General features: G+C 39.5%; 1 protein-coding gene across 1 annotated transcript in view; it reads left to right on the forward strand.

Moving 5' to 3' along the window:
* The window catches only part of CTDP1 (CTD phosphatase subunit 1), an 84,319-nt gene that overhangs the window by 26,296 nt on the left and 30,720 nt on the right, over window positions 1-27,303 (forward strand). The window contains exons 6-11 of the mRNA XM_066623882.1: window positions 2,312-2,402; window positions 3,504-3,670; window positions 7,772-8,830; window positions 9,580-9,721; window positions 10,824-11,054; window positions 19,916-20,078. Of these exons, the coding sequence (XP_066479979.1) occupies window positions 2,312-2,402; window positions 3,504-3,670; window positions 7,772-8,830; window positions 9,580-9,721; window positions 10,824-11,054; window positions 19,916-20,078 (1,853 nt within the window). The remainder of the gene's footprint in view (window positions 1-2,311; window positions 2,403-3,503; window positions 3,671-7,771; window positions 8,831-9,579; window positions 9,722-10,823; window positions 11,055-19,915; window positions 20,079-27,303) is intronic.

The raw sequence follows: 27,303 nt of genomic DNA on the forward strand, positions 1-27,303 counted from the left end.
ATAGGTCCTATTATCTATGTAACAACTAGTACTCATTCCTTGACTCTTGCTAATCTAGCTATTGGGTACTATACTTCATGTATAGAAATGTAAGTCACGCATGTATGTAGCAGTGTAGAATTTTGATGTGACTTAACAGTAATTGGGGCAAACCAGGAATAAAAGTATTCTCTAAAGTTTTTCTTAAACTAATATTTGGATTTAAGCTGTTCCCAGTGATAGGTCTTCTAAGCATGGGGGTTTCAGATCTACTGAACCACAACAAAGCGTTTGATCACTTCCTCTTCTGTACTAAGCGCAATAATTACATAATCATGTTAATTCATGCAGATCAGCAACTGGTAGTGCATTGTCAAATCTGCCACATGGATAACCAACTATAGTGCAAACATTGTCCAGTTTTTTTTTCTGCTGCTGTTGCTAAATGTTTCTAGTTATATTGCCTGAAATGAGTGCAGTCTTGCAAGAAAATGGGTAATGTGAACTCAGTTAGCATGAAGAAACCTGTAGAATGGATGGTGGGTGGGCAACTTTGCATTAGATTTTGCCCACTGTAACCCATGTAGTTGGCAAATATAGCTTGATGTTGCTTGTGAAGATAACATGGAAGAATAGCAAACCATACATGGAAATCTTTCATTTTCATACACTTTACAAATATTTACATTCACTCTTCTCTTTCAAAGTGGCTTATTTCACTTTAATAAGCCGTCATATCTCTGTAAGTTTATACGGTGATGGTTCTCTCTAGCTAATTCTTTCAATTCATTATGCCTAGGTACTGCAAGGGTCTCACAACAGGGATGATCCTACATGAATTTGCTGAAATTCTTAAGCATAGTCGGGTGAGTTAAGGTTGAACTTTTATCCTTAACTCTCAAATTTTCTTGCTTTTATGGGTTTTAAGTTATTCCTGTAACACATTTGACAGTTCTTAGTTCTGGCCTATATGTATCCATTTTAAATAAGCAGCCAGTTATCCCAGGAATTGCTTTGTTGAAACCTTGTTCAGGACTTCTAGAAAGGGTTATGTATTTACCCCAAATATCCAGATCCTGCAAAGTGCCTGAATTGGCCATCAGTCATGTTTGAAATGGAATCTGCACAGTACCATATGCAAGGGTCATGACTTTGAAACAATTTCTGAGATATTTTGACAGTATTTGTTATAAAGCATATTTGCACTGGTGGTCTCCAGGAGATATAATGCAGACTTGAATAACTTGTGACCCACTATACGCAATGTTCTTGCCTCCTGGAGGCTTGACAACCCTTCTGTGTTAGCTGCCCTAAGCAGGCAGCGCTGTCGGGGTTTATCTAGATGCTATATGTGATCCATTGTGCAGGTCTGATAATGCAAAAGAGAACCTGATTTTTTTCAAAAACTTTGAAGCTGTAGTTTGCGTTTTTATAATAAACAAAACTAGCAAAGAAATTGCATGCATAATTCCTGTTATTGGGATGAACTGATCATCATTCTTCACAATCAGCTTTCTCAAGTGCAACTGGCATAAAGTCATGTTTAAGAAAAAGTTCTTACTGTTTTACAAGTGCTCGGAAATATTGATGTATAAATCTTACACGTATAACTTAAAACCTGCAATTGCAAGAACTCCTGCTTAAACTCTCCCTTAACTTGCCTATTTTGCTTAAGTATTGTAGCACCTTTTCCACTCCTTTGACTGTTTGCAACTCCAAGGCATAATGTTGAACAAAGGAAACATCTAATCCTGAGACTTGTTATAAAAGCACAATCCTATGCATGTCTACTCAGAAGTAAGTCTTGTGTTCAATAGAGCTTACTTCTATGAAAGTGTGTGTAGGATTGCAGCATTCCTTTTTAAAGAAGGGTCATCCTGTTGGCTGTTCCTGCACAGCATCACTAAACATGATGCTGCAGAAATACTGGCTCAGATATTAATGGTTTGGGTGTTTCCTTTCAAAGAACTATAAACATAAGCTTCCAAATTTTTTTTCCATCCTACAAAATCTTGTTCATCCTATGAATTGCATTCAGTCATGTTTCAAGTTATGCTGGTCAAACATAATTGGGCCTTAATCTCATTGAATTACACTACTTAATTCATCATGTTTAGTGTTTATGTGGTACATGAATGCGCTTGAAAATCTCTTTAATCATTTGGTCTAAATATATGCTTAGTTTTAGTAAAATATGCTTGGCTAGAAAGATTGATCCTGTGGTATTCCAGAGAAGAATAGTGCATTGTATGAGAATTCTTAGAGGAAGAAAAAATATAAAATCACATTGAATAGCTATTAACGTCAGACTGTCTGCCTTTTTTTTTAAAAGGGTTCTTGGACCCCGAAAAGAAGCTCTTTTCACATCGAATATTGTCAAGGGATGAATGTATTGATCCTTATTCTAAAACAGGGAATCTTAGGTATGTATGCAGCATGCAGTGTTTGCTTCTGGAAGGGATGCTGCTGGAAATAAATAAGTTTAAAGCCACATTCTTGTGATTAACTTTAGCTTTTCCCTCAACCTTCCAACCCTGGCCATACACACAAACATATTTATTTACATACTTCTTATTGCAGAGAAATAGAGTATGTCCTGACTAGGTTGTGGGAAATGGATACCTAGGTAGTTCTTTGAAAAGATGGTTGAGATTAAAATTTTAGCTATAGCTTCTGTTTTACCTAAATATCCCTTCCTGATATGATTTTCAGGTGGCATGGCAGGGGTGATAGAATAAGTTATAGGAGTAAAATGTTTCTGCTAAAATTAACTATCATGGATGAATTCATGCAACCAGGAATCCTCCTGACTAATCATAGGACCTGATCCTATACTCAGTCAGTGCTGGCAGCCATTGTGCTATCCAGGCAACTGTTATCGCAAAAGTGCTGTAAGGCACTTCTGCACCAGCTGTGAGGATGTGGTGCCAGCGCTGAGGCCTGCATCAGTTGGCACTGTGCCTGGGCGCCAAAAAAACATCTTCGCGAAGCAGTTGGCCAGCAGTAGTTTCTTCACCAGCCAGTGGAGCAACTTTACAGGATGAGGAGAAGCCAGGGGAATGGTGGAACAGGGTGAGGAGGAGGGGAGACTTGGGCCCAGGAGGGGGCGGAGATGGCAGCAGCCATCTGCTGCCAAACCCTATGTCCCCTCCTGGCCTGTGGAGCCCTACATGGACATCCTTGGTTCTGTGCCAGCAAAGTATCTGGTGCAGCTCCAAAGAGGCCCGTTGGAGCAGCAGCATCTTTACTCAAGGTAAGGGAACAAACGTTCCCTTATTCCAAGGAGACTTCAGCAGCTGCCAGGTACAACCCATTCTCTTTTAACATTTTGATGAAAAAGATAAAATTGTAATTGCTTCAGGAAAGGGGACTGATAATGATTATAATAAATGGGACACTCTCAAAATTAACTTTGTTTTTACATCTGTGTCTAACTGATGCATCGTAATAAAAATGCTGCTAAATAAATTTGTACTTTTTATTAACTGTCTTCTGTTGAATTGTCATTTAATTTCTGTTTGTAGAAACTTATTTCCATGTGGCGATTCCATGGTTTGCATTATTGATGACCGAGAAGATGTTTGGAAATTTGCACCTAACTTGATAACTGTGAAGAAATATGTATATTTTCAGGGTATAGGAGATATTAATGCACCACCTGGATCAAGGGAAGCTCAAATGAGGAAAAAAGGTAATTCTAATGTGTGTGCTCTGGATTAGTAAGAGTATCTTGACCACTGTTTTGATCTTATTAAGGGTGCAATCCTAACCCCTTATGTCAGTGCTTTCCAGCACTGACATAGCGGTGCCAATGCAACATGTGCTGCATCCTGCAGTTGGATGGCACTCATGGAGGCCTCCTTAAAGTAAGGGAATACTTGTTCCTTACCTCAGAGCTGCATTGCCCTTATGTCAGTGCTGGAAAGCACTGACATAAGGGGTTAGGATTGCGCCCAAAAATAATTGATAACAAAAGCAATCTGAACAGTTTTTGAAAACCAGTAGAATGGTGTTTGTAGTTCTTGAATTTGCTTTTATCTGTCTAGCAGATTTGACTTTACTTACCATTGCGGAATAGCTAGCAGATTACCTCTGATTGATCTATTCAGTGTTCTTCAACCTTCATGACCCCAATGGGTCATGAAGCCTCAGTTGTGGGGATGTGTCAACTTATGGGAATGAAAAGGGTTGAAGACCACTGGACTAGAGCACCACTACGTAACGGGGAAGGCAACTGGTATATCCCTTCAGGAACCAGGAATAGTGTCCCGGTCCTGCTCAGGTTCTTAGCAATTGTGATAAAGTAGCTTTTGCTAGTGCTAGGCCTCATGGTAACTTTCTGGTCTCTCTAATAAGATTATTTGGTTACAGTGAACAGTGCTGGGATGGCATTATGGGGCAGAGAGTGGGGGATGAGGGGATGGCGAGGGTGGATTGAGTCCTGGGGAGGGGGCAGGATCAACAATGGGGTCTCCAGTCTTGTTCTTTATATATTGGAATTGTGGCACAAAAAAGGTTGAAGACCACTGATCTATAGACTTTGCCTGCACTGTTTAGGAGGATCATGTTTAAGTCTGAAGGTAATGTGTGCCTGGGTTTAAGCTGGATTTCATAGGTAACAAATCTTTGAGCAAAATCCTTAAAATTATATGAGTACATCTTGCAGTGTTACTTAATGGGGGTTTCTTAACCATGCAAGCTTACTGTCCAAAAATCCTGGTAACTTTCATATTCCTCTTGACAATACATTTAAAGAAATTGTGAGATTAAAATTTCAACAAAATAGAATTTGTTGAAAGGAAACTGGTGTTTCAAAAACCAAGAATTTTAAGTTGACTATTGCTTTGATTCCAGGGTTTATGGTCTGATCATGTTCCAGTTTATGGTTTTTAGATGAGTAGCTGTTGTATAATTTTTCTGTTATACTGTTCAGAGAGCAGTGAGCTCAGCTGTGGATTGTTTATTACACAAAATCAAGATGAACTACACATAAGAATTACATGAGGGCTATTCTAAAACTAAGTACCACTTGGCTGTTAAAAAAACAAGACTTAAGGAAAACAATTTAATACAACTCAGAAGTTAAATACCATGGTCACGCTACATCTCCACACAATCTCCATCTGAACTGAAGCAACTGTCATTTTCTGGGACAAGCCTCTTTATCCCCTGCACATTCTGCACATGTGTGCATTGTGTGTGCATGCACTGTCATGCAGGAGAAGGATCATTCCTCTCCTTTTATTCCTAATCGCTCTCCTGCCTCCCAGGTGATTGTCATCTTTTAAAGTTCTTCCTTTAAGGTCCAATTAGTTTCTTGTTGGAGGAAGTTTATTTGAACTGTGGTTGTCTTTTACAGAGCTTACTGCTCAAACAGCCCAAACAGGCTTTGACTGTTTGGTTGTCTGTTTGGTCTCTGTGTTCTGGACCTTAAAGGGTGACAATCACCTGGAAGGCAGGAGAACAATAGGAGAGGAAAGCTGAGGTGGTGCTGCCTCTTTTGCATGACAGTGCACTCACAGCAACCTGCAGAACGGGGTTACCAGCTGGTTGAGCTCCTGGTGGGAACGTGGTGGGGATAAAGAAGCTTGTCCCAGGATGTGACAGTTGCTTCAGTTCAGATGAAGAGTGCATGGAGATGTGTGGCAATTGCTTTCCTTAAGTCTTGTTAACAGCCAAGTGGTACTTAGTTTCAGAATAACCCTCTTTTATTAGAAACGTTTTCTATCTTTCTGAGGTTGACAGGAATGATTAAAATGGTTGTCTTGGACTCAAGAGTGAAGGGCAGTAAAGCTGCATGAACAAAATCTGAACAACCTTATTGCCTCATTATGGCCCAGTTTAGATGGCCACCTAAGTTGCCCCAGCAGCTGTCAGAAGCACAACACTATTAGAAAAAAGGGCAAGCATAGCAATGATGATGGTAACCTCCACAGAGTCACCACCTTCTAAAAATTACATCACCATCCATGAGCCGTGATGCCCCACATTAATCATGAATGGAAGGCACCAAGTAATTCTTGGGCAGTGTCAGCAGCACCAAGAAGGTGTCACTTAAACCATTCCGTACCCTCTCTTATATACTACGTACAGTCAGTTAAGAAGGTGGCCCATAGTCGCCTCTCCATCCAAAGGCTTGCATGGTTTCTGTATGATATTCGTTTTAAAGTTTATGCTACAATGGTGCATGAGGGCAGCATACGATATAAACAGTAAAATGTGAGAATAGGAACAAAGTCTAATGTGCAATATCAAATATTACAGTAAAAGCATTAAAATAAAATGTGGAATGTGATTACAAAATCCAAAAGCAACCAAGGATGGAAGGCCATGTAGAAAGGAAAAGCCTTCAGCCCTCTCCAGAAGGGTAACATTGGAGGCAGCTGTTAGTAGAGGAACTAATGTTTTCCAAAAGGGGCATGAAAGCTGCAAGAACATGAAAAATTAGCCATAAGAGTGAAGTTCCATTAGGCAAAACGGTGATGTTGCTAGTGGCTAAATGGAACCTGTAGTTTTTACTCACACTCCTAGAGATTATTGAGATGACTTCAAGGCCTGCCTTGTGTCGTCAGCAGTCATTTTTGATGGATGAGGGAGAGGCAGGGGAAAAAGGACCCAAACCTGCCACTTGAACCTTGAACCAACCTGCCCACACCTGAACCTTGCAGCCACAGAAGCACATGTTCATTAACAGAAGGAGCATTCCACTCTTGCAGAGGGCCCCATTGACTTGCAGAAGTGTTATCCTGGATGCCACTTAAACCTATGACTAGGTGCTCAGTAAGGGCTTGGTAAGTAATTGAGGGAAGATTCTGCCACCTGGTGCTCTTCACCCAGCATCTAACTTTTGAACATAATCTGTTATCAGAACAATATCATCTGATACATTGTGCTGGAACTCATGCTGTAGTTTCCAACTACAGTTGATTCTTCTCCAAGAGTCCTGTCTGTCATCGTGCAAGGAGGAATGACTCAGCAGTTTGACTAGTGGTATATCTAAGCAGAATGGGATGCTTAGTGTTCGCTAAAAGATAGCTATGTTCCCTGTTGCTTTCTGAAACAAACCTCCACCATGCCTTTGAGTTGACTGACTGGGGCCTCTTACTGCAAACTGCATAGTTAACCTGTGGAAGGCACTGCTACTGTGAGCAAGGGAGGGTTGCTTAACCATGATTTCTCTATATTTTGGGGGGAACTATAATCATGGGTATTTGCTCTGTGTAATTATCTCTTTTTTGGGAATGGCTAGAGAAGTGGAGGATGTTCAAGTTGAAGCAAACTATGAGCTCTCCCTCTCTTGCTTACCTGTGTAGAGTTCATTGTCATAGAAAAGTTTCCATTATTTATTTAAAAGATTTATATCCTGCCTTTCTAGAACTCCAGTTCATATTCAATAAAACCCAATCATAAAACACCTAATAAAACACAAGTAATCAATAAAATTCTAAAGCATCAATGTGTACCCCATCAATCATTTACTACTTTTTGAGCAACTTGCATCTATTGACACAAAATATGTTTTACAAATGTACCATTTCCCCCCCTCTAAAGTGATGTTAGAACTTGAAACAGAGAAAAGGTGATTTTGGTCGAAGCAAAGCTTGTGTTAACAACATGCCAGTCGTCATGACAGTAATATTCTCTGTACTCCTGGTCTTCTGGTTTAAAAAAAGATAAGTATAGTGGGTTATAGGTGCATTAACATTTGAGCAACATGACATAAGCTTTTGAGTTTCATTGTTCCTAAACATACTAGTTGGTTTTAAAGACTGTTTGTTTTTGTTTAATTTAGCAAATCATTCCTCAAAAATAACTGAGGTCTCCGATTCAACAGTAGTAACAAAAGACTCGGAAGATGTAAAGAATGTTGGAAATGTAGAAGAACAAAGCAATGGTATTAGGAAATCTGTAAATGGAGGTAACTCTGTTAGCGATGAGACTTCATCCTGTGACTTGAATCCTAATGATAAAGTGAGAGACTCCTTAAGTGGTTCTGACCACATAACAGACGTTACCAGCACAAATGACCTGACGGATGCCAAGGAATCTCTCATGTCTTCAGAACATGATGGTAGGAAAGTTGTAAACAAGCAGCAGATTCAGGACAAGACGACAAATTATTTGGACTTTGAATTGTCTAGCGATAGTGAAAGTGAATTGGACAGCGGATTGGATGCTAGGAAATCATCATCCTCTTCTGCCTCAGATAGTGAAAATGAAGGGAAGAGAAGCTGGAGAAAATCCAAGAAATCTGTACAGGAAGAAGGTACAGCAGTTCTGCCATCTGATAGTAATGTAGAAAAGGATGGACAGTCAAACCATTCTGGAGACTCAGTATCCTCACCTAGCACCAATCCCCCCTCTAAGACATTTGATTTGGAGGCTCATGAAGAGAGCCTTTGTAGTCTAGGAAATGGATGTGCTGACAAGAAGGAGGCAGAGACAGAGTCTCAGAATAGTGAGCAATCAGGAATAACTGTTGGAGAATCTTTAGATCAAAGCATGGAGGAAGAAGAAGATGATGATACAGATGATGATGATCATTTGATATATCTTGAAGAGATTCTTGTTCGGGTGCACACTGATTATTATTCGAAGTATGATAAATTTGCAAGAAAAGAAATTGATGAAATTCCAGATATAAGAAAAATAGTTCCAGAGCTGAAACGAAAAGTATTATCAGATGTGACCATACTATTTAGTGGACTATACCCAACAAATTTTCCCATAGAAAAAACACGTGAGCATTATCATGCTACAGCACTTGGTGCCAAGATTACAAAAAATCTAGTATTGAATGATGATGAAGATGACCAAAATAAACCAACCCACCTTATTGCAGCAAGAACTGGTAAGTGCAGTGTAGAGAGAATTCAAATCGTGGAGGCATGTCGTGGCTTTGTGTAGGAGGTAGTCTTCAGGAGCTCCTAGCAATGTAATTAACGTGCAAGAACTGATGTCTAGAAATTTCTGGGTATGAGTATTATATGAGAAATGTTACAGGGTGTTGGAGATTGGCATTTCTATTGTATTGATGAGGATGGATCTGAAAATGTTTGTTTATACACCAGTCATGGCTGACCTATTCATGGGGCTAACTGAAGTGTTTACACTTTCCAAAGTGCTTGCCTCTGTCAGCAAGTTGATGGGGGCGGGATCCATCTTGGTCCATCTACTGTCTCCAGTGCTGCTGCTCCTGTTCCCTGAATGCTAAGCTAGAACATTGGTGAATGGGAGGAGGAGAGGCTGACATATTGACAGTTATGGGGGGCGTAATATTTGGCATGCTACTTCAGGCATCAGAAGGTCTTGAACTGGTCCTGACTGCTGTTTGAATCCAACAGCAAAACAGAAATACTTTACCTTTGTTGCATTAAAATAATTGTTAGCGTCTGGAGCTTGGTGATTGAGGATATGAGACCAAATCTCTTAAAGAATTTGGGGCACTGAAGAAAGAACTTGAACATCCAATTTGTTAAAATCTGTGTTTAACTGTGAGTTTTAAGTCCAGTGGTTTCAGTTCAGACATACTTAGCTTCCCATGAACTGCACCCATGGATTGACCTTTCTACTGAGAAACTGTTTCATTATCTTAAATAGGGACAGAAAAAGTTCGGCAAGCTCAGAACTGTAAAAATCTCCATATTGTAAATCCAGATTGGCTGTGGAGCTGCTTAGAGCGTTGGGACAAAGTAGAAGAACAGCTCTTTCCTTTGAAAGATGATTACCTTAAAACACAAAGGTAAAAATAGTGCTTTAAAACCTTAACACTTATCTCTGTGCAACCGCTGGGGCCACTTATGAATCTCCTTGAACATATGCCACCAAAATAGTGGCATATGTCCAAGGTGGGAGAAGGGGTGAGGGGATTAGTTCTGGCATGCACCATTGCCACTGGATCTACTGGTTCCTCCTGTGTCCCCATTCTCCCCACCCAGAAACACTCCCTATTCCACTAACCCTCTCCATTGTCCCTCCCACCCCCACTGCATCTGGCACCAGTGGGCAGTGTCTTTGCCAATTGTGACAATGCTGGACTTCGAATGCAGTTTCTGGCAGCCTCTTTGTGCTCACTGGTGGTGTCACACTACTCATCAAATTTGGGTTGTATTAGCTGTATGAAAGGTGGTTGATTTTTCTCCCTTTTTCTTCATGGGTTTGAATGTTCAAAAATGCATCTTTTCCTCAAGAGGTGTGTAACTCTGTGAAAGTAACACAGTTGTTGGAAGAGCATCAGACAGGAAGCTCTGTTTAGAATTTGTCTTGGCAAAGTGGCCAAAAATGATTCCTCAGGGCTTATGGTTGGGGGATGGTGTTCCTGGAAGCTCAGGTGACACCTGTGGCCAAGAGTGACATTAGCAGTTTCAGCTGGTATACCAAGTACACCCTCATCTGGAAACAGACATGGCCCTAGTACTCTCCTTGTTGAAGTATTGCATTTACATGGATCTATAAGGCAATTTGATGGTGCCTGCCTTTAAAAGCTGATATGATCCAGACCTCAGAAGGCACATTTGTCTCATATGAACTTCCATGCCAGTATTCTTGGAGCACAAGGTGCTCCAGGTACCTCTGTTCTTCTGTGCTCTCAACAATTGTTGCTGACCTACAACTGAACGTTCAGTCCTACTGTGAGTTGTATCCAGACCCGTGTGTGTGTGTACAGACTTGCTGTGTGTGTGTACTGGGGGCTGAAGATGGAAGTGAGGAATCACCAAAAGTTGTGTGCCTTCTCCCTGTGTAATGTGCACAGGAGAGGATTTGGATTCAAGCCTCTGTATTCTGTATGTGAAATTTTTTTTAATGTTTGCTAACCTGAAACTTTTAAATATTTCATCTGACAGAGAAAACAGTCCTGCCATGTTTCCAGATGTACATGGTGCTTTTCAGACTGCACTTTTTCATCCAACACCCATTCATCCAAAATGGCAGCCTGGTCCTGAAGTTCGACTTTATGATCCCAACACAGGAAAGCTAATTAGGAAAGGATCCCGGAGTTCTAGCCAGTCTCTGTATATTCAACCACCAGCTCCTCCCCTCACTCTTCCCGTCCATGGGGAACATTCCTCATTCAGGTACAGGAAACATATAGCTCAGATTCACAAATGATTTTCTTTTTTATGATGTTTGGATTATTTCTTTACAAGCTTGTAAAACATCTTAATTGTTTTTGCAATAACCAATTTATAAAAAAGAAAAAAACCATGTAATGTCATTTTTAAATTACGTATTAAAACTTTCATAGTTTATTGCAGAAAACGTAAATACAAATTTTCTACTTTTTGTATTTTTCTTTTAGACCAAATTATGTGCATAAATGTAAGCTGTAAACAAGTTACAAGAAATACTAAAATTTAGCAAGCAATGAAATATTTGCTTTGGATATCTGATTCTTTTTGTTACTAGTAAACATACCAATTTTAACTTGGTTCAATGAAGGTTTTTGGAATGATCATGTAATACTTTTTTAACAGCATATTATAATTTTTTAATTAACCCAATCCAGGTTATTGGTGTATTGTAATTCATGCTAGAAATGAATTCTGGTAATTGCTGATGTTTGGTTTTTGGTGCATAACTTTTCCAGAATGAAGTTCTTTATGCATTGTCACTTTATCTCAGTGTGTTTGTGTAATCCAAGATCATCTTGCATAATGTTCAGATCTTAACATTATTAGTGTCCAGAGGGCTTCCTCAGTCAACTTCAGGCAGCAATCAGCAGCACTCTATCTTTTAAACATCTTCCTCCCCAAATATTTTTGCTTTAACGTTCATGCCATTTTGCAAGACTCCAAAGTTTGCACAACACATTGTGAATTGGGATGCTCCTAATAAAGGTATTGATCTTTGTTTTTGCTTGGAGTACCATTTTTTGTTGAACTATTGTGCTTTGGGACAATAGCAGGACATTTTAAGTACACTGAGCTGCCAAATCAAGTTTTGCAACCTGAAAAGTGGCACTGGACTTCAAGTCCATATCTTGTAGCCTATGTGCTCAGTCCCGCTGTCTTTTGCCCTTTTAATACTTGATATCTTCCTTTTTTAAAACCCCTTATTTTCACACCATAAAATATTGGTTGTACCTGCTTTGAGACTGGCTTAATTATGGTGCTCTAAAAGCATTCATTTCTTTTTACAAGATTTACTTGCATGATTCTCATCATACTATAAGATCAGGATCTAAAGAGAGGTTACATGCTCACAAAGAATAGCCTTGGGTTTTACTTCCAGTTTCCAGACAAAGAATAGTACATTGTTCAAACTGCTAACACAAGAATTTTTCATTACATTTCTTTTATTTAAAAGTTCAAAAAAGGGCTCTGTTCCAAAGGTGTTTAAACTTCCACAAAGCACAATAAAGATCCCGTAACAGAATTCTTAATCCCCCCTTCACAGAACTTCTTTCCCAGTCCCAGGAGAGGGATCTTTTGGAGTCTGGAGAGGATGAGGACTCTTTCTTCTTCCACTCGTCCTGAGTAATGTCAGTGTGATGATCTGTCCAGTCTGGATAGGTTCTAAGGTAGTTTTAAAAGGCACAAAGGATGCACATACTTCTACCATTCAGTAGCCATCTTTAGCCACTATGGGGATGGAATTAAAAGGCAATCGGACTTCTCTGCTGCTAACCCATGGTAATAATAATTGCTTCTCTTTTTGGGGTTTTGAGTGACTGAGATCTTTTTCCCATTGGTTACATCAGTGGTAGGAGCTGTAGCATAGCCATCTGAACCTCTTCTCAGCCATGTCAGCTGAATGGATGACCAAATAGACATGTATGAGCAGAACCCAGTGTGGTGCCATTGTTTTTCTCCTCTCCCATTGTTCTATTATGGACAGGTATTGGCCATGCTTGAGATGTGTATGAACATCTTGGATTAGGCTGTCCAGGTGGATATGCAGGTTATAGAAGTTGTGATGGTGGGCTGTAGAAGTTGTCTAAGCCAAGTCAGCCCCCCTGTTACATACAAATAGACTTTTAATTAAAGTGAAACAGTGCCACAGTACCAAAGCAGGATAAAAAGCAGGGCTTAGGGCTAGAGCAGGGGTGTCCAAACTCTCTGGCAGGTGGGCCACACCATCTCTCTGACACTGTGTTGGGGGCTGAGAAAAAATTAATTTACATTTAATATTTGAATAAATTTACATAAATGAATATATTAGAGATGGAACTTGAATGAATGAATGAAGGTCTTGCAATAGCTCAAGACCTATAAGGTTGGCCTTTCCTTTGGTGCTGCTGCTGCATCACAGACGTGAAACAGCAAGCAGTGGAGGGAGCTCTCATCCCACAGCTCATGCAAGATGTCAAACAGTTGCCCTCATGCTGAGACCAGTTGCGTCGGGCCAGCACGGGCCCTAGCAATTCTCCAGAGGGCCAGAGGCTCATTGGAGACTGGGGGCTCCCCGCGGGCCAGATGGGAAATCCCCGAGGGCTGCAAGTAGTCCCTGAGCTGGGGTTGGGCACCCCTGGGCTAGAGGAAGCTTCCACTGACGAGACATTGTATGCTAGAAAATCTTGTTTATAAAAACTGGAAAGCCTGTTCCCTCCCACAAGACTGAACACTGTCTTCATTCTGTCAGTGGCTACAGAGTGTAACATTCAGGTGTGAGCTGGGTTTTTTTTTTTTCCCCAGGAATTATCCGAAAGGGGAAGAAGTTTGCTAAAGTTGGGGAAATTGTACTGTGGCTCACATTCTTGGAGCCCAATTCCACCCTCTCTCACCTCCCCAAGGATCTTTTAAACTGGTGTGCATCTGGTTGTGCATTCCATGACAGAGAGATAGTATGGATAGACAGTGTGCATGTTCAGACAAGCATTTGATTTACAGCTTGCAAAGGGGTACTAATGTTACTCTGTTGAAGGAAAACATGAGTGTGTTGTAAAATCTTATACACTTACCAGTGTGTTTCAGCATCAGCTTTTGTTATCTAGAGTGTGTCTTCATCAGTTGTATGAAGTGAAATCCTTGGTGGGCAAGTATATACCTGTCCACAGAGAATTTCACTTTATGTATTGATAGAAGTGTACTGTAGTCCATTAAAGCTTATGCTGAAATGGGTTAGTTTTTAAGATGTAATTTAGTCTTGCAATTCCTGCTCCAACAAGCAAGATTCAGGTTAAAAATTGCTTCCTTCCATTTTTTCTTGAGAAGAACTAAATGTTTGACAACAGACTTGTGGGTGGCATTATAAACTTGTATAATAAAAATTTAGATTTAATAAATAGTATATGTAACTTTGAATCGCAAAATCTACTGTAGATACTGGCCTATAAGTCGATCCCACAGATAAGTTGAGGGCAGGTTTGGAGCCAACAGTCATGGAATTTTCTATGACCCTCGGATAAGTCGGGGGTTAAACTTAGGGGGGTGTCTGACTATAGTTTTGTCTGATTTTACTCAAGGCCAGATCCTGAAAAATAACCCACCACTAATTGTTACCTAAGAACTGTAGTCTCTAATTTATTAAAAACATAGTAAAAGATCATAAGATACATTTTTATTCTTTTTGAATTCTGGTCTTCATCACCTTTTTGTAAGCACTATCAAAGTTAGTGCACTGTAAACTACATACCAGTAAAACAGTGGTTCCCAACCTGGTATTTATGTACTCCCAGGGACACTTGACAGGATCTTTAGGGGTGCTTGAAAAAGAATGGAATAATGGTAGAAAAAGGCAGGTCATGCTCCAGAATGCCTTGCAAGGACCAGCAAGGCAGGAAGGGAGGTAGCTAGTTGGCTGTGAAAGCCCCACCAATAGCTAGTTTTTGGTCATCAATTCATGTATGAAACAGTGATTGAAAACCAGCACAGTAAAAAAGCTGAAACATGGTATGAAAAGTGATCAATCACCCAGAATTTCCCAGCACACTTCTGGTGCAAAACAGTGCAAAGGCAGAGCCTTCTGTTCTTCAAACAGATAAAAAGAGAAAACACTGTGATAAGTACATGAAGTCTGGGCTTTCATATAGAGGAGATGAGGGCTTGTATTATTAATTACAAACATTTTGCTAATATGAAGGGTACAATTTATGCAAATAGGTTGCCAAGGGATATGCAAGTGAAAAAGGTTGGGAACCTCTGCAGGAGATCCATGAATCAAATCCACCTTCAAGGTGTCTGGTGTGTTAAGCCAAAAGCTCTACGTACTACATACAACCCATAACACATAACTGGGAGTGTGCAATTCAATTCACATCAGAGACATGCAGCTGCATATATTTGCAACCCTTTTTACTCAGAAGTAGATCCACTGCTTTCCATGGGTGTTGCTTGAGAAACTTGGCGCCTGTCTACTGCTTGAAAACTTTTCAAAGTTGAAAGGCTTTGCCCTCTGATTGACCCAGAGATAAGACGAAGTGATAATTGGAGCTTGATTACTTGGCAAAAATTTCACCTACTATAGGCGAGTATCTACGGCGATATCTTGTTTTAATTGTTTTGTATTTAAGTGTTTTGTATTTTTAATGTTTATCTGTTGCTTTGCATTTTAACTTGATTGTTAGCTCCCTTGGGTGCCCTTCAGGGAGAAAGGCGGAATACAAATCAAATAAATAAATAAAATTTACATTTTTATGGCTGAAATTTAATGCTTTGAGATATTGAGGAAAAAATATGTGGAATGTTTTGTGTTCCTCTTTAAAGTGAAGATCTAATTTGCTTGATACTTCTGTTGTGTATATTGTTCCTAAAGTCTAAAACACATTTCACATAAAATATGTATGCTAAACATCCATGTAATTCTGTAATTTGTTTTTGAAGAGGAAGTTTTCTTAAACATGAACCTATTTTGGAGGTAATTTGGAGGAAACATGAAATTGGAGGTAATTGGCCATAATCCAACAAATGCTAATACATTTCATGCACAGCCCACAGTTGCTTTGACAGTGGAAGTGGCTCCAGTGAAAATGTCAGAGGCAAACACTCTCAAATTGAAGAGTATCTTTACTGTCCAGGAATGCTGAGCAAACGCAAATTCAAAGGATGGTTGGTTGCACTTGTACTGAAATTGCATGGGTTGAACTGTTATGGCCAATGTGTCAACATTCAGTTCTGCTCTGTAAAAGCAACACTTTCCAGAGTTAAGCCAGTCCTGCAGTGATCCCTCTTCATCAATTGCTGTGTGAACAAAAATGATGTTGTGTGCTTCATTTAATCAGCTTTGGAAGGAAGAGAATTTGGAAGGGTGTATGTGTTCTTAATAATGCACATCATCAGTGTGTACGGATCTTTGGGTCATAGTAATGTTGTAATACTGACTCGGCAATGTCTGTATAAGCTACTGTATGAAAATGCAGCCTATACAATTTTAAAACATTGCTCAGTTAATGTTCAAATCCATGCCAAAATCTTAATTTACACAAATACCAGTTTGGTCCAGAAATCCATTTAAAAAAAAAAATTCAGAAGACTCATAATATACTGAACAAAAGGATTTACCTACCTAACCGTAATATGGGATGCTAAGAAATTAGCTTTATAAAACTGAATGGAGAAGTTTATTTCACTGTATTACCAAGTGAATTCAATGTGGAAGTGGCTTCCAGAGCACTCCAAATGTGCTCAACATTATTTAGACCAGCATTTTCCAAACCATGAACACCTACATCAGGAAAAAGCTATCTGGGCACGGCGCTTTCCATTCCACACCGCAGCCTCTTAACTGTCCTGGCGACTTTGTCAGAAACTCACGCCAGGCAGCCACTTCTGCCCAGAAATCAGGGCGCAGAGCCTGCTGGGGTGATGGGCTGCAGAAGTGACTGGCTGACATAAGTTTCTGACAAGAATGGCTGGAAAAATAAGAGGCTGCAGTATAGAATGGAAAGCACCACGCCTGAGCAGCCATTTTTCTGACATCAGATCCGGTCCGAGGGCGGCAGTTTGGTGGCTACTGGTATGTAGAACTGACTTAAACATATTCGGTTCTTCTTCAGTCTAAATACTTGTGCACTCAGTACAGATTGTTTCATTAAAGTTTTACCAATGGCTTCCTGCACTCCTCAAAAGATAATGTTTATAGAGAGGTATACTCACAGTTTTCATCCTACACAGGAAACATACATTTTCTCAGGATTTTATCACTTCTTACTGCTTACAATATACCTTTACTGCATCCAATATACCTTTAGTCTTTTCTTACAGGTATATCATTTTGTTTGTATAAACATACAAAAGGAATGAGATCTTAAATTTGTTTATGTCTAAGTTATCTGCAGTTACATCTATTTTTCTCCCCTTTTTCAACAATCTATAGCAGGGGTGCCCAAACCCCAGCCCTGGGGCAATTTGCAGGCCTCAAGGCCTCTCAATGCAGCCCTCAGGGAGCCCCCAGTCTCCAATGAGTCTTTGGCCCTCCAGAGATTTGTTGGAGCCCACACTGGCCCAACGCAACAGCTCTCAGCGTGAGGGTGACTGTTTGACCACTCGTGTGAGCTGTGGGATGAGGGCTCCCCTCCACTGCTTATTGTTTCACTTCTGTGATGCAGTAGCAGCAGCAAAGGAAAGGCCAGCCTTGCTTTGTGCAAGGGCTTTTATAAACCCTGAGCTATTGCAAGACCTTCATTCATTCATATAAGTTCATCTTTAATATATTCATTTATGTAAACATATGTAAATTTATTCAAATTTTAAATGTAAATTCTTTTTCCCCCCGGCCCCCGACACAGTGTCAGAGAGAAGATGTGGCCCTCCTGCCAAAAACTTTGGACACCCCTGATCTGTAGTACCCCAAATATATTTATGATATAGAATCTGCATTTTTAAAAACGTGTTTTTAAGAATTGAGGAACCTTTTGGCACCTTGAGGGCCACACTTTGTCAGGCATGTGATGTGTTATACACTTTGTCAGGCATGTGATGTATTATCTTGAGTCTGCAAATATTCATTTATATGTAATAGATATTTGTTTTTTTCCTTAGACTGCAGGCCAATAGCTTGTACATGGTTAAATTATTTTAGTGATAGAAATCCTGATATGGAGTGACCTTAATCTTGATTGCTTTACTTTAAAATGCATTTTAGCTGATCTGGGATGTGGCATCACAATGAAGTGCTGATTCAGTAGATCTTCGGAAGCAAACCGAAAACTACAGGGAATCTTATAGAACTCTTTAAGAAGTGCTGAAGCCTCCTGTTTTCCTCTTTTATGGAAGGCACTTAGCTTTTGTCTGTTCCAATTTATTATAATACTCGGTATTTAATTATATATTCTCTATTTATTTGTGTAATTGACATGCTGTTTAATTTTGAATTACCTTGATATGTCAGTTACTGACATGTCATCACCTGCATGCTTTCTGTAGAAAGCTCACATAGCATTTAAATTGGGACAGTATTGAATTCTGAGTAAAAAGCTATGTCTGACATTGTACCTTTCCTAAACCTGAGGTAAACATAGGAAAGTTAGTATACTGTACACGCAGGCCCCAGTATCCCTGCTCCCCCATGCGAATACCGGAAACTGCAGATATGGGTAAATGCTGTATAAGAAGTGATCTCCTGTCCCATCCCGTCCCCCCATGCCTATTATAAGTATCTTTTATTTTCATAGTTGCGCTTGCAGTTCGAGTGCTTCTTTACATTCTTGCTAAATTGAAGAAATGAATATGCAGGAGTTCCAAGTTCCTGTTAAGGTTCAGATAACTGCCCTTGAGTGCGGAAGCTGGTTGCCTACAGGATCAGTTCTTCAGTTTAGCAAAACTGTAAAGCAGCAGTCTCCAAACTGGAAGCCTCTATGTTCTAAAAAACCCCTCCCTGTCCCGAGCAGTGCTTACCATTCTGAACCACACTTTAAAATATGTCTATTTTCCCTAGTTAGAGGGGTTAACCTAATTGATCTGAATACAGATTAAATCTCATTATCTGTCAAAACTGGTGGTTTTAAAAATGCCTATTGACACTTTGATCTGCAGAAACTGCAAGGTTTATGGTTTATACTGCTTCTTGTATCGTTAATCATTTTTTATTTTACTATATTCCTATATGTTTTAAACTATTTTTATTACACTATATTGTACACTACTTTGAGCTTTTAGAAAAGCAATCTATAATTTTTAGGTAAATAAGTGGTTATCTGGAATGTAAGAAGAGTTTTTAAAAACTCAATAAGATTTTAAGAATTGTCAGTGTAAAGCTAAAATATATTAAGTGTTCATCTATTTTTATTCATTCATTTTACTGTGTCAACTACTTTGTGTATAGTTTGTTGCTGTGCAAACTGTCTTTTTATATAAGAAATAGAGAAGGCCTCTGCATACACATAACTCTGCTTGTATGTCACAGGTGTTGGATTTCAGTTTTGTATGAACTTTTAATGTGTAAAGGAACATTGCTGAAGTCTAGTGATAAGTTTCAGGAACAATACTTTTTCATTAGATTTGAACAACACACATTAGCCAAGTTATAAACTTGAGTGTGCTTTAACATTTGACTAAAACTTGCAATGTTGTGCTGATAAAGCTTTAGTCAGCATTAACTAGCAAGGTGCTCCTCCCCTCTCAAGTCATCACAGTTACAATGGAACACAATAATCAAATTCTTGCACACATGATTCAGAATATCCTATGAAAGCTTTTATTCTAGGTTTTTAGATCCCTCGTTTTTTAAATCAATATCCATATTAAAAGTAACAGTTGCAAAAATTTTTGTCTTATAGCTTTTGCCCTTTGTGGAACAAATAATGCTACAAGGAATTGGGGTCATGGATGACTCACTCTTCTTGCATTTCTAACTGAAGTAGCATTGACATTGCCTTCAAAGTTCTTTGCCCGGGGGGGGGGGAGGACTGTTGAATTTGAGCAGGATGATTAATGGGCTGAAGGGTTGCTTTACTCCATTTTTGTGTTTTGAAATTGTTCTGTAGTCCATGCTTACTCTGACAAACTGTTTGGTTTGAATTGGAACATTTTTGTAATAACGTGCTTCTGAAATTTTACAGAGTTGTGCAGCCACATCAGCAACAGCTTTTTGATGAAGAGGAAATGCCAACAAGTGAGAGTGAGGAAGCTGGCCCATCCAAACGAAAGCGCCAGCCAAGTATGTCTGAGTCTATGCCACTGTATACTATGTGTAAAGAAGATTTAGAAAGTATGGATAAAGAGGTGAGCTAAATGATAATGCTAAGATGTAAAGTACTACGGAGTAATGTGTTCACATGTCATATTTATATTGTGGTAGAGGTATTTGATAATATACTTCTAGGTCAGTGGTACTCAAACGTTTTAGCACAGGGATCCACTTTTTAAAATGATGAGCTCTCGGGACCCATCGGAAGTGATGTCATTAACCTTGAAGTGATATCAAGGCCAAAAGTGACATCAATTTAGGCTTCAAACCTAAGCTGCAATCAGCCAAAGATCCCATTACACAGTTTGCTTGTTCTGTTATTTTGCATAGCTCAGAACTAAAGCGTTCCAGCTCGGAAGTCAAAGCAGAATGCAAACTTGGATCCTTCTCCAACCACAGAGTCCCTCCCCCCTCCCCTTCCAGCATCCCATCTTCCAAACTATTCAGGACAAAGCACCATGCCTCTCTCCTACTGGGAGCCCGCCCTGCCCAGCAGCTCTGTACCCTTTATTTTCAACTCTGTATTTTCAATGGCAGCTGAGCTATGTGTGCACAGCCCACCTGAAATTGGTTCGCAACCCTCAAGTAGGTCCTGTCTCACAGTTTGAGAGACATTGCTCTAGGGTATGGGTATTCGTCACTTTTGGAGTGATGCTTCAGTGTCAAAGTTTTTTGTTTCTAGTGATAGTCCATTGTCATGCTGCTTCCCTGGGCAGATTACTTTTTTTGAGGAGAGTAATTTTCTTTTCTATATCAAAAGATATGTCCTTGATCAGAGTCCATTGTAAAGTGGGGACTTGCTGTATTATAGATGGGGGGAGGAACCCCAGCCCTCAGTTATTGTGGTTTTTATTAATAATTTATATACCAGTTATTAAAAAGAGGGACATGTATACATAATTTTATCAAGGATTGTGGGAGGATAAGTGGGGGTGGCAGGACAAAAAGAAACAGCCTGGGAAATGGAAATTTTACTACAGAAATATTTTTTTTCTATAAGCAGGGGGTTTCCAGGAAGTCAAGTGACCCTGGGTGGCACATCTAGGGGGTTGGGGGCGCTCCCAGCCATGCTGCCACTCCCGCACTGGTCTCACCCACTGCCTCCCGCCCTGAGGCCTTCGGAGGGCTGAAAAACAGCATTTATGGTTTTTTGTGGAAACCAGAAGCAACATTTTTATGCCTTGAGAAGGCCTCCTGAGAGCTGAGGTGGCAGTATGACCGCTGGAGGGAGCAGTTTGCCGCAGGTGGTCTCAGAAGTTCCCAGAGGTGTCAGAAAAGCACCTTTGGTTTTTGTAGGAACTGAAAGTGCCTTTCTGACACCTCTGGGGGCCTTTCTAAGGCCTCCCCAGGCCTCAGAAAGCCTCTTGGATGCGATCCGAAGGTACGTTCAGGAGCTCAGGTGAGGCCCTCCACTGAACATTTAAACCTGTGCTGAGTTAAATCCGCAGGTTCCGATTGTGCGGATAAATAGGTCAAACCTGTTATGTTTTCTTGAAGCTCCACTCTTTGCCCTAAAAGTTCTATAAAATCTATACAATTTCAGGAAAATGAATAATAATTGAAATAAAATTTTAAACCTTTTTTTTGTTTTTTTGAGGGAACATGTATGAGCAGTTCAGAATTCTTCTGGGGATGTATGATGCGCAAATGGTTAAGAAGTTGTTTGTCAGAGGCAGTGGACAATATGCTCCATCCTGAGGGGGTTGTTGTTCATGTGATGATTTTTATTGATGATCTTATCCTATATTAACTCTTCTGCGTTCTTTTAAAAAACTATTAAGTTTCAACAGTTGAACTTCAAATGTTATGGAGATAGATATGAAATCTTATCTCCCAGGATTTAAGAGCTTCATGAGTCTTATTCCTGAATTTCTGAAGGGGATGTGTATGTGTGTGTGTTCTGAGTATTTTTCTGTTACCATATGCTAGGGTTCTGATACCAATTTTAATTGTTGTTTTGTTGTCTACCATTTTATCTGACTAAACCTATTTCACTAAGTAAATTCATTGCAACCTTAGAGCCAAATAACTCATGTTTTGTTCACTTTTAGTTGTATTCATAGAATTAATACTTATTGTTTGTTTCCATTTGTACCTCATCAAATGCATTATACGTGTTTCTGAAGCATGACTTCTTCATTTAATTATATGGTAGATTTTTAAAAAGTTGTATTCATTTGTCTTAAGTAGGAGGAAAGAAGAGGGAGTGTAGGAATGAATAAGTTAACTGTGTTGCTAGTGCTACGTGAAATCCAAACCTTTAGGAACCAGTGCAAATAAACATTAAACTGTGGCACAGTCCGTCCCTGGTATCAGGATCCAACTCACCTCGGATGCCGTGGATACTGGGGTCTGCTTTTAAAAATGCTTAAAAGTGTGGAAGTAAGAAAAATGTATTCTCACTTTTGCACTGCAAAATTGCTGATTTCAGGGCTGCAGGGCAGTCTTCAGTGCTCCCAGAAGCCATTTCCAGATTGGCCACTCTCCCTTGGCCCTGGCTCACCCAGAATGCATCACGCAATCCAGATCCCCTCAAACTTACAGTATGCAAACAAACCCCTCAAACAAACAAAACTTAGAGTATTTGGATGATATATGCTGAATATTTGCAAAGCTGAATATTTGCTTTTCTTGGTTAGTTGAGCTAGTGTTGATTTGGTTTTGTGTATGTGTGTACAATTACTTGTTTCCAAGAAGAAAAATTTGTTGAAATCCATCAACTCAGCTTTTATTTCTCCATATGAATTGCAGAAATGTGAAGTTGTGTATAGGCAATTACCCAGAATACTTGCAGTTTGCATAGGCATTTTTAAAAATAAAAATAAATTGGTTCAGGCTAGATCCCCCACTGCTAGCAACCTGTAATCTGAAGACAAATTGCTTTCTGAGCAACTATATTGTTAACTTTAGTAGTGGAATAAAAATTCTTCTCAAATGATCAACTACGGTTATAGTTCAATGGTAACACAGGCCTACAAAATTGAGGGTCAGAAAGGTTTTTCCCAAACTTTATGGTGGATATGAATTTGGGGTCCTGATTCCAAAAATGGTATCTGTTTTGCCTTATCACGTCTAGTTTTGGAGATATAGTATAGCCTCATTAGCGAATGGTTCAAGCAGCTTCCTATGAGGAAGCCATGATGTAGTCTTCCTCATGAGGAAGCTGCTTGAACCATTCACTAAACAGGCTATGCTGTATCTCCAAAACTAGACATGATGGGGCATAACGGATGCCATTTTTGGAATCAGGACCCCAAATATACCCAGGAATTGCTGTAATGTTTAAGGAAGCAAAATGTGTGTTGGCCTGTGTAATCAATAAACCCTTGTGGGTTATCCCAGAGATTTTGCATTGGTTCTAATACAGCTTATCAAACACACTGCTTCAGCTGTATGTTTCTTGCCCAAACATACGACTTCTCAGGTGGGTATGAAGGGATGCTTTTTCAATTGCATTTGTACTTAGCTTACATTAAGATATATTTTTCATGAAGTCTGCTCGCATTCCTGTAGGGTTTCCACCTTTGAATCTATAGATAATGCTTATCTTTATGAAAAGAAAGCAATGGGAGTTTTGTGAAGCTAGTATCTGTGGATTGATAGTGTTAGCCCTCTAGAAACTGATGCACTTCCAAGATTTAGGTCATGGAAAATAGGTTACTTCTGCAAGCAGTCATGTTTAAGCTGTGAATCTATATTTTAGTGTTAGGCTGTTTTTGTTTTAACAGCAATAGTTCTAAACTATTATGTTGTGTTATGGTTTGCTATATAAAATGTGTTTACAACTAATTCTGTGCTACTTAGCTACTTAGATTAGCTACTTAGGTAAGCATTGTATCTGTTGAGACATGTTTTGTGTGTAGAGGGATCCCTATAGATGTGCTTATCTCCCTATGCTACATGCTAGAGTTTTATTCCTTCATCTGCAGCTGTTCAGTACAGCAGGTTAATATTTGTTACCTAGAGCAGTGTATATGGTTCTCCTCTCACCCATATTATCCTTGGGCAACTCTCTCTTACGATTGTTACATGTTACTTGAGTGAATCTTTGTGTGAGGAGAATACAGAAGCTCCCCTGTTTAAGAACTTTCAGGATACAAACATATCTGGACATATGTCCATCAACAGCTTTAGCACCCATTTGTAGCATTCCTGAATATTCCCCATCTTATTCCAGAAAACCGTGTTAGCCCACTTTTCAAGGCAAGACCACACAATATAGGGTAGTATGCAGTAATGTAAACACACTTTTTTCTTTTCACAATATGTGCATTACCAGTGTTGAACTTAAGAATAAAACAACTTACAAACAGACCACCAGAACCTAACCTGTGCTTAAGTAGGGGAGCTTCTGTACAAAACAGCCCACATGCTTTCTGCACACTTTATTAGCTGCTACAGTTGTAATGCCAATTGTGTCTCAATCACGCCATGCTGTAAATAGAAGTCTGCAGTTGTAACTCTTTTGCATAAGAGATCCTTGCATGAGCACATCACTCCTGCTTTCAGAAGAAGCTTCCAATGACTGAACTGTGTTCCATCTACTCTTAGGACACAGCCTGTGAAATACAAGTAATTTAGACACAGAAATAATTCATGGGAGAGAATGGATGAGGGTATATATGAATCTGAAAGGAAACAAGTGTTCAACCACTGAGAGATGGATTTGTGAGGTGATGGATGAAATTTGTGAGATATCTGGTTATAACATCATGTGCTCAGCCAAATGATTTGCTGAGACTTAGTTATGTGTTTCCGTTTAACTAGGTGGAAAGGGATATTGTAAAGAGGTCTTTTCAAGTTATTCACTAGTTAGGAAGGATTGCTGCTATTAAACTGAATGGTTACATTTGATAATATACCAGTTCCTAAGTTTTTTTTTAAACCATCTTCAAAAGTTGGCAAAAGTCTATCTTAAAGTGTGGCAGAAGCCATTCTACAGTTTGAAAATAGGGGCATGAAAGATAACGAGCACAATGAAGTATTACTATGCGTCTCTGTAATCCCTCAGTGGTTAGCTACCTCTATAGAAATGCCATGGTAACATTTAGAACAACATAGTGGAACTTTGCTGTGTCATTTTTCCTTGGTATGGTGCAAAATAATATAAAAATCCAACAGGACCATAAGTTATGCTGTGTGTTTGTGGCAATGTCAGTATGGGACTAATTTCAAATCTGCTGTCTTCCAAATTTTCCTTCATATCTTCCTTCATGTACAACGAGAAATGAGTTCCAGGTGGTGATCTCTCCCTCTGGATAAGATCTGGAGTGATTAGGTTTATTGATTTTGTTATCAAAGTTGCTTACAGGTGAATAAAACAGTCCATTTATTAAACGGAACTGCTCCTCTGTGATATTTTCAGCTAATAGTTCATTTAGAAGTGGGCATTAGGGATGGCACAATGTGTTGTAAGTTCCCCATATGAGTTTGAGGGCCCAGTCCTATCCATCTTTCTCACACTTATGTGCCAGTGAGGTGTGAGCTTCATCCTGCAGTGGGAGGGCAGTCACAGGGGTTTCCTCAAGGTAAGGAACTGCATTGGCACTGGAAAGTTGGATAGGATTGAACCCTGAATCTGTAATTTTTGCTAAGAAAAAGTTAAAAGACCTTCTCTCCTAGATAAATAAAATACCATTATCCTTTGGAAGATGGCAAGAGTAATTCTTTCAAAAAGAGGAAGGATAAAATAACAGGGTATGTTTCCAATTCTATACCGAAACAATCTACATACTTCAGTGTTGAAGAAAACTTCTACAAAATTCTGCATTGGTGGTAGCTGACCTTGTATAGATTAAGATTTACAATGATGTTGGTAATTGCTAAAGTTGTAATTGGTCACAAGTAGTGGAAATGCCCTATACCGCTGTTTTGGAGAAAGCTAATTTGTGCAATCTCCATGATCACTTAGGTAAAACTGCCAGTGTACTAAGTAGCAATCTTATTGGGCTATGTGTATGCAAGGGAATTCCTTCCTTTTATCAGCAACAGGTTCCCTTCATAGAATTAAGAAGCAGACATTTCATTTGGAGCTATACAATGCTCCCTATGAAGCAAGTACCAAACTAAAAAAAGCAAGTTGGAGAGCTTAAGAGATCCAAAGGCAAAACAAGAAAGAAAAATTAGCTGCTTGAAATTCTGGTTAATTCTAACATTGTAATTGTCTTAGGTGGATTCTGTACTTATTCAGACAATATGTTGGATACCTGTGTAACTGAAATAAACTTGCTGAATTCATTCTCATGAAACAGTGCAGAACCCTTTATTCTAGAAATTTATGCAGAAGACCAATCCTAGCTTATTTTGTGCCACTAGTTGTTTGATTTTTTCTCTGTAAACCGCTTTGTGAACTTTTAGTTGAAAAGCGGTATATAAATACTGTTAATAATTTTGAAAATAGCGGCACTGTTGAATACCTTCATCATCTGAGAACGCATACAGAGAAATAGTAAGAAGTAATTCGGCACAGAGAAGAAGACATTGTTGTCTTTTATTTATAAATAAATTCACTTCAGGGAGTCTTGCTTTACTTATTTTGATACTTGCAGAATACTGGAGGAATAGGTTGGGTGCCAGAAAAACTAGTATCTTATTTATAAAGGCCTAACTCAATTTATCTCTGTATTAACATTATTTATTTCTCTAAAATAAATATGGCGTATCATGTATTCTGTGAAGGAAAGAAAATAACTTTCCGTTTCAAGCCACATGAATTCTCTTCCAGCACAGCACCTTTATTGCCCCATAGTGCTGTGTTTACCCTTTTCCTTGTCATGCTGTTTGAAAGAAGATAGTAAGGAAAAATTACTTTGAAAAGTCTTTTAACCAGTAGCTCAGGACATGTTATGTAAGTAAGTGGTTCTCAAACTTTTTGGGAGCTTCACTCCCAAAGTAAGTCTTTACAGGGGAGGGGTGAGGCAGCGACGCGATCCCCAGGATCTCATCGCTAAGGAGGAGGCGAGGGGGGTGCTTTTACTTACTGTGTTTTAGGATAAGCAGCAGGAGGTGTGAGGAGCCCTGTGTAACCCTCCACAGGGCTCCCTGAGGCTTGGAATCTTCAGAAATATCAAGTGCAAGCCACCTCCTGGCTGCGTTTGCAAACCAAAAGTGGCTTGTGCTTGCTACGTCTGAAGATTCCAAGCCTTGGGGAGCCTTGCATAGGACTGCGTGGGACTTTCTGCATCTCCTGGTGCTTGCCCTAACACACAGTAAGTAAAAGCACCGCACCTTAGCGACACAATTCTGGGGATCACATCACTG

Source organism: Tiliqua scincoides, chromosome 4 (assembly GCF_035046505.1).
Source record: "Tiliqua scincoides isolate rTilSci1 chromosome 4, rTilSci1.hap2, whole genome shotgun sequence".
Lineage (NCBI taxonomy): Eukaryota > Metazoa > Chordata > Lepidosauria > Squamata > Scincidae > Tiliqua > Tiliqua scincoides.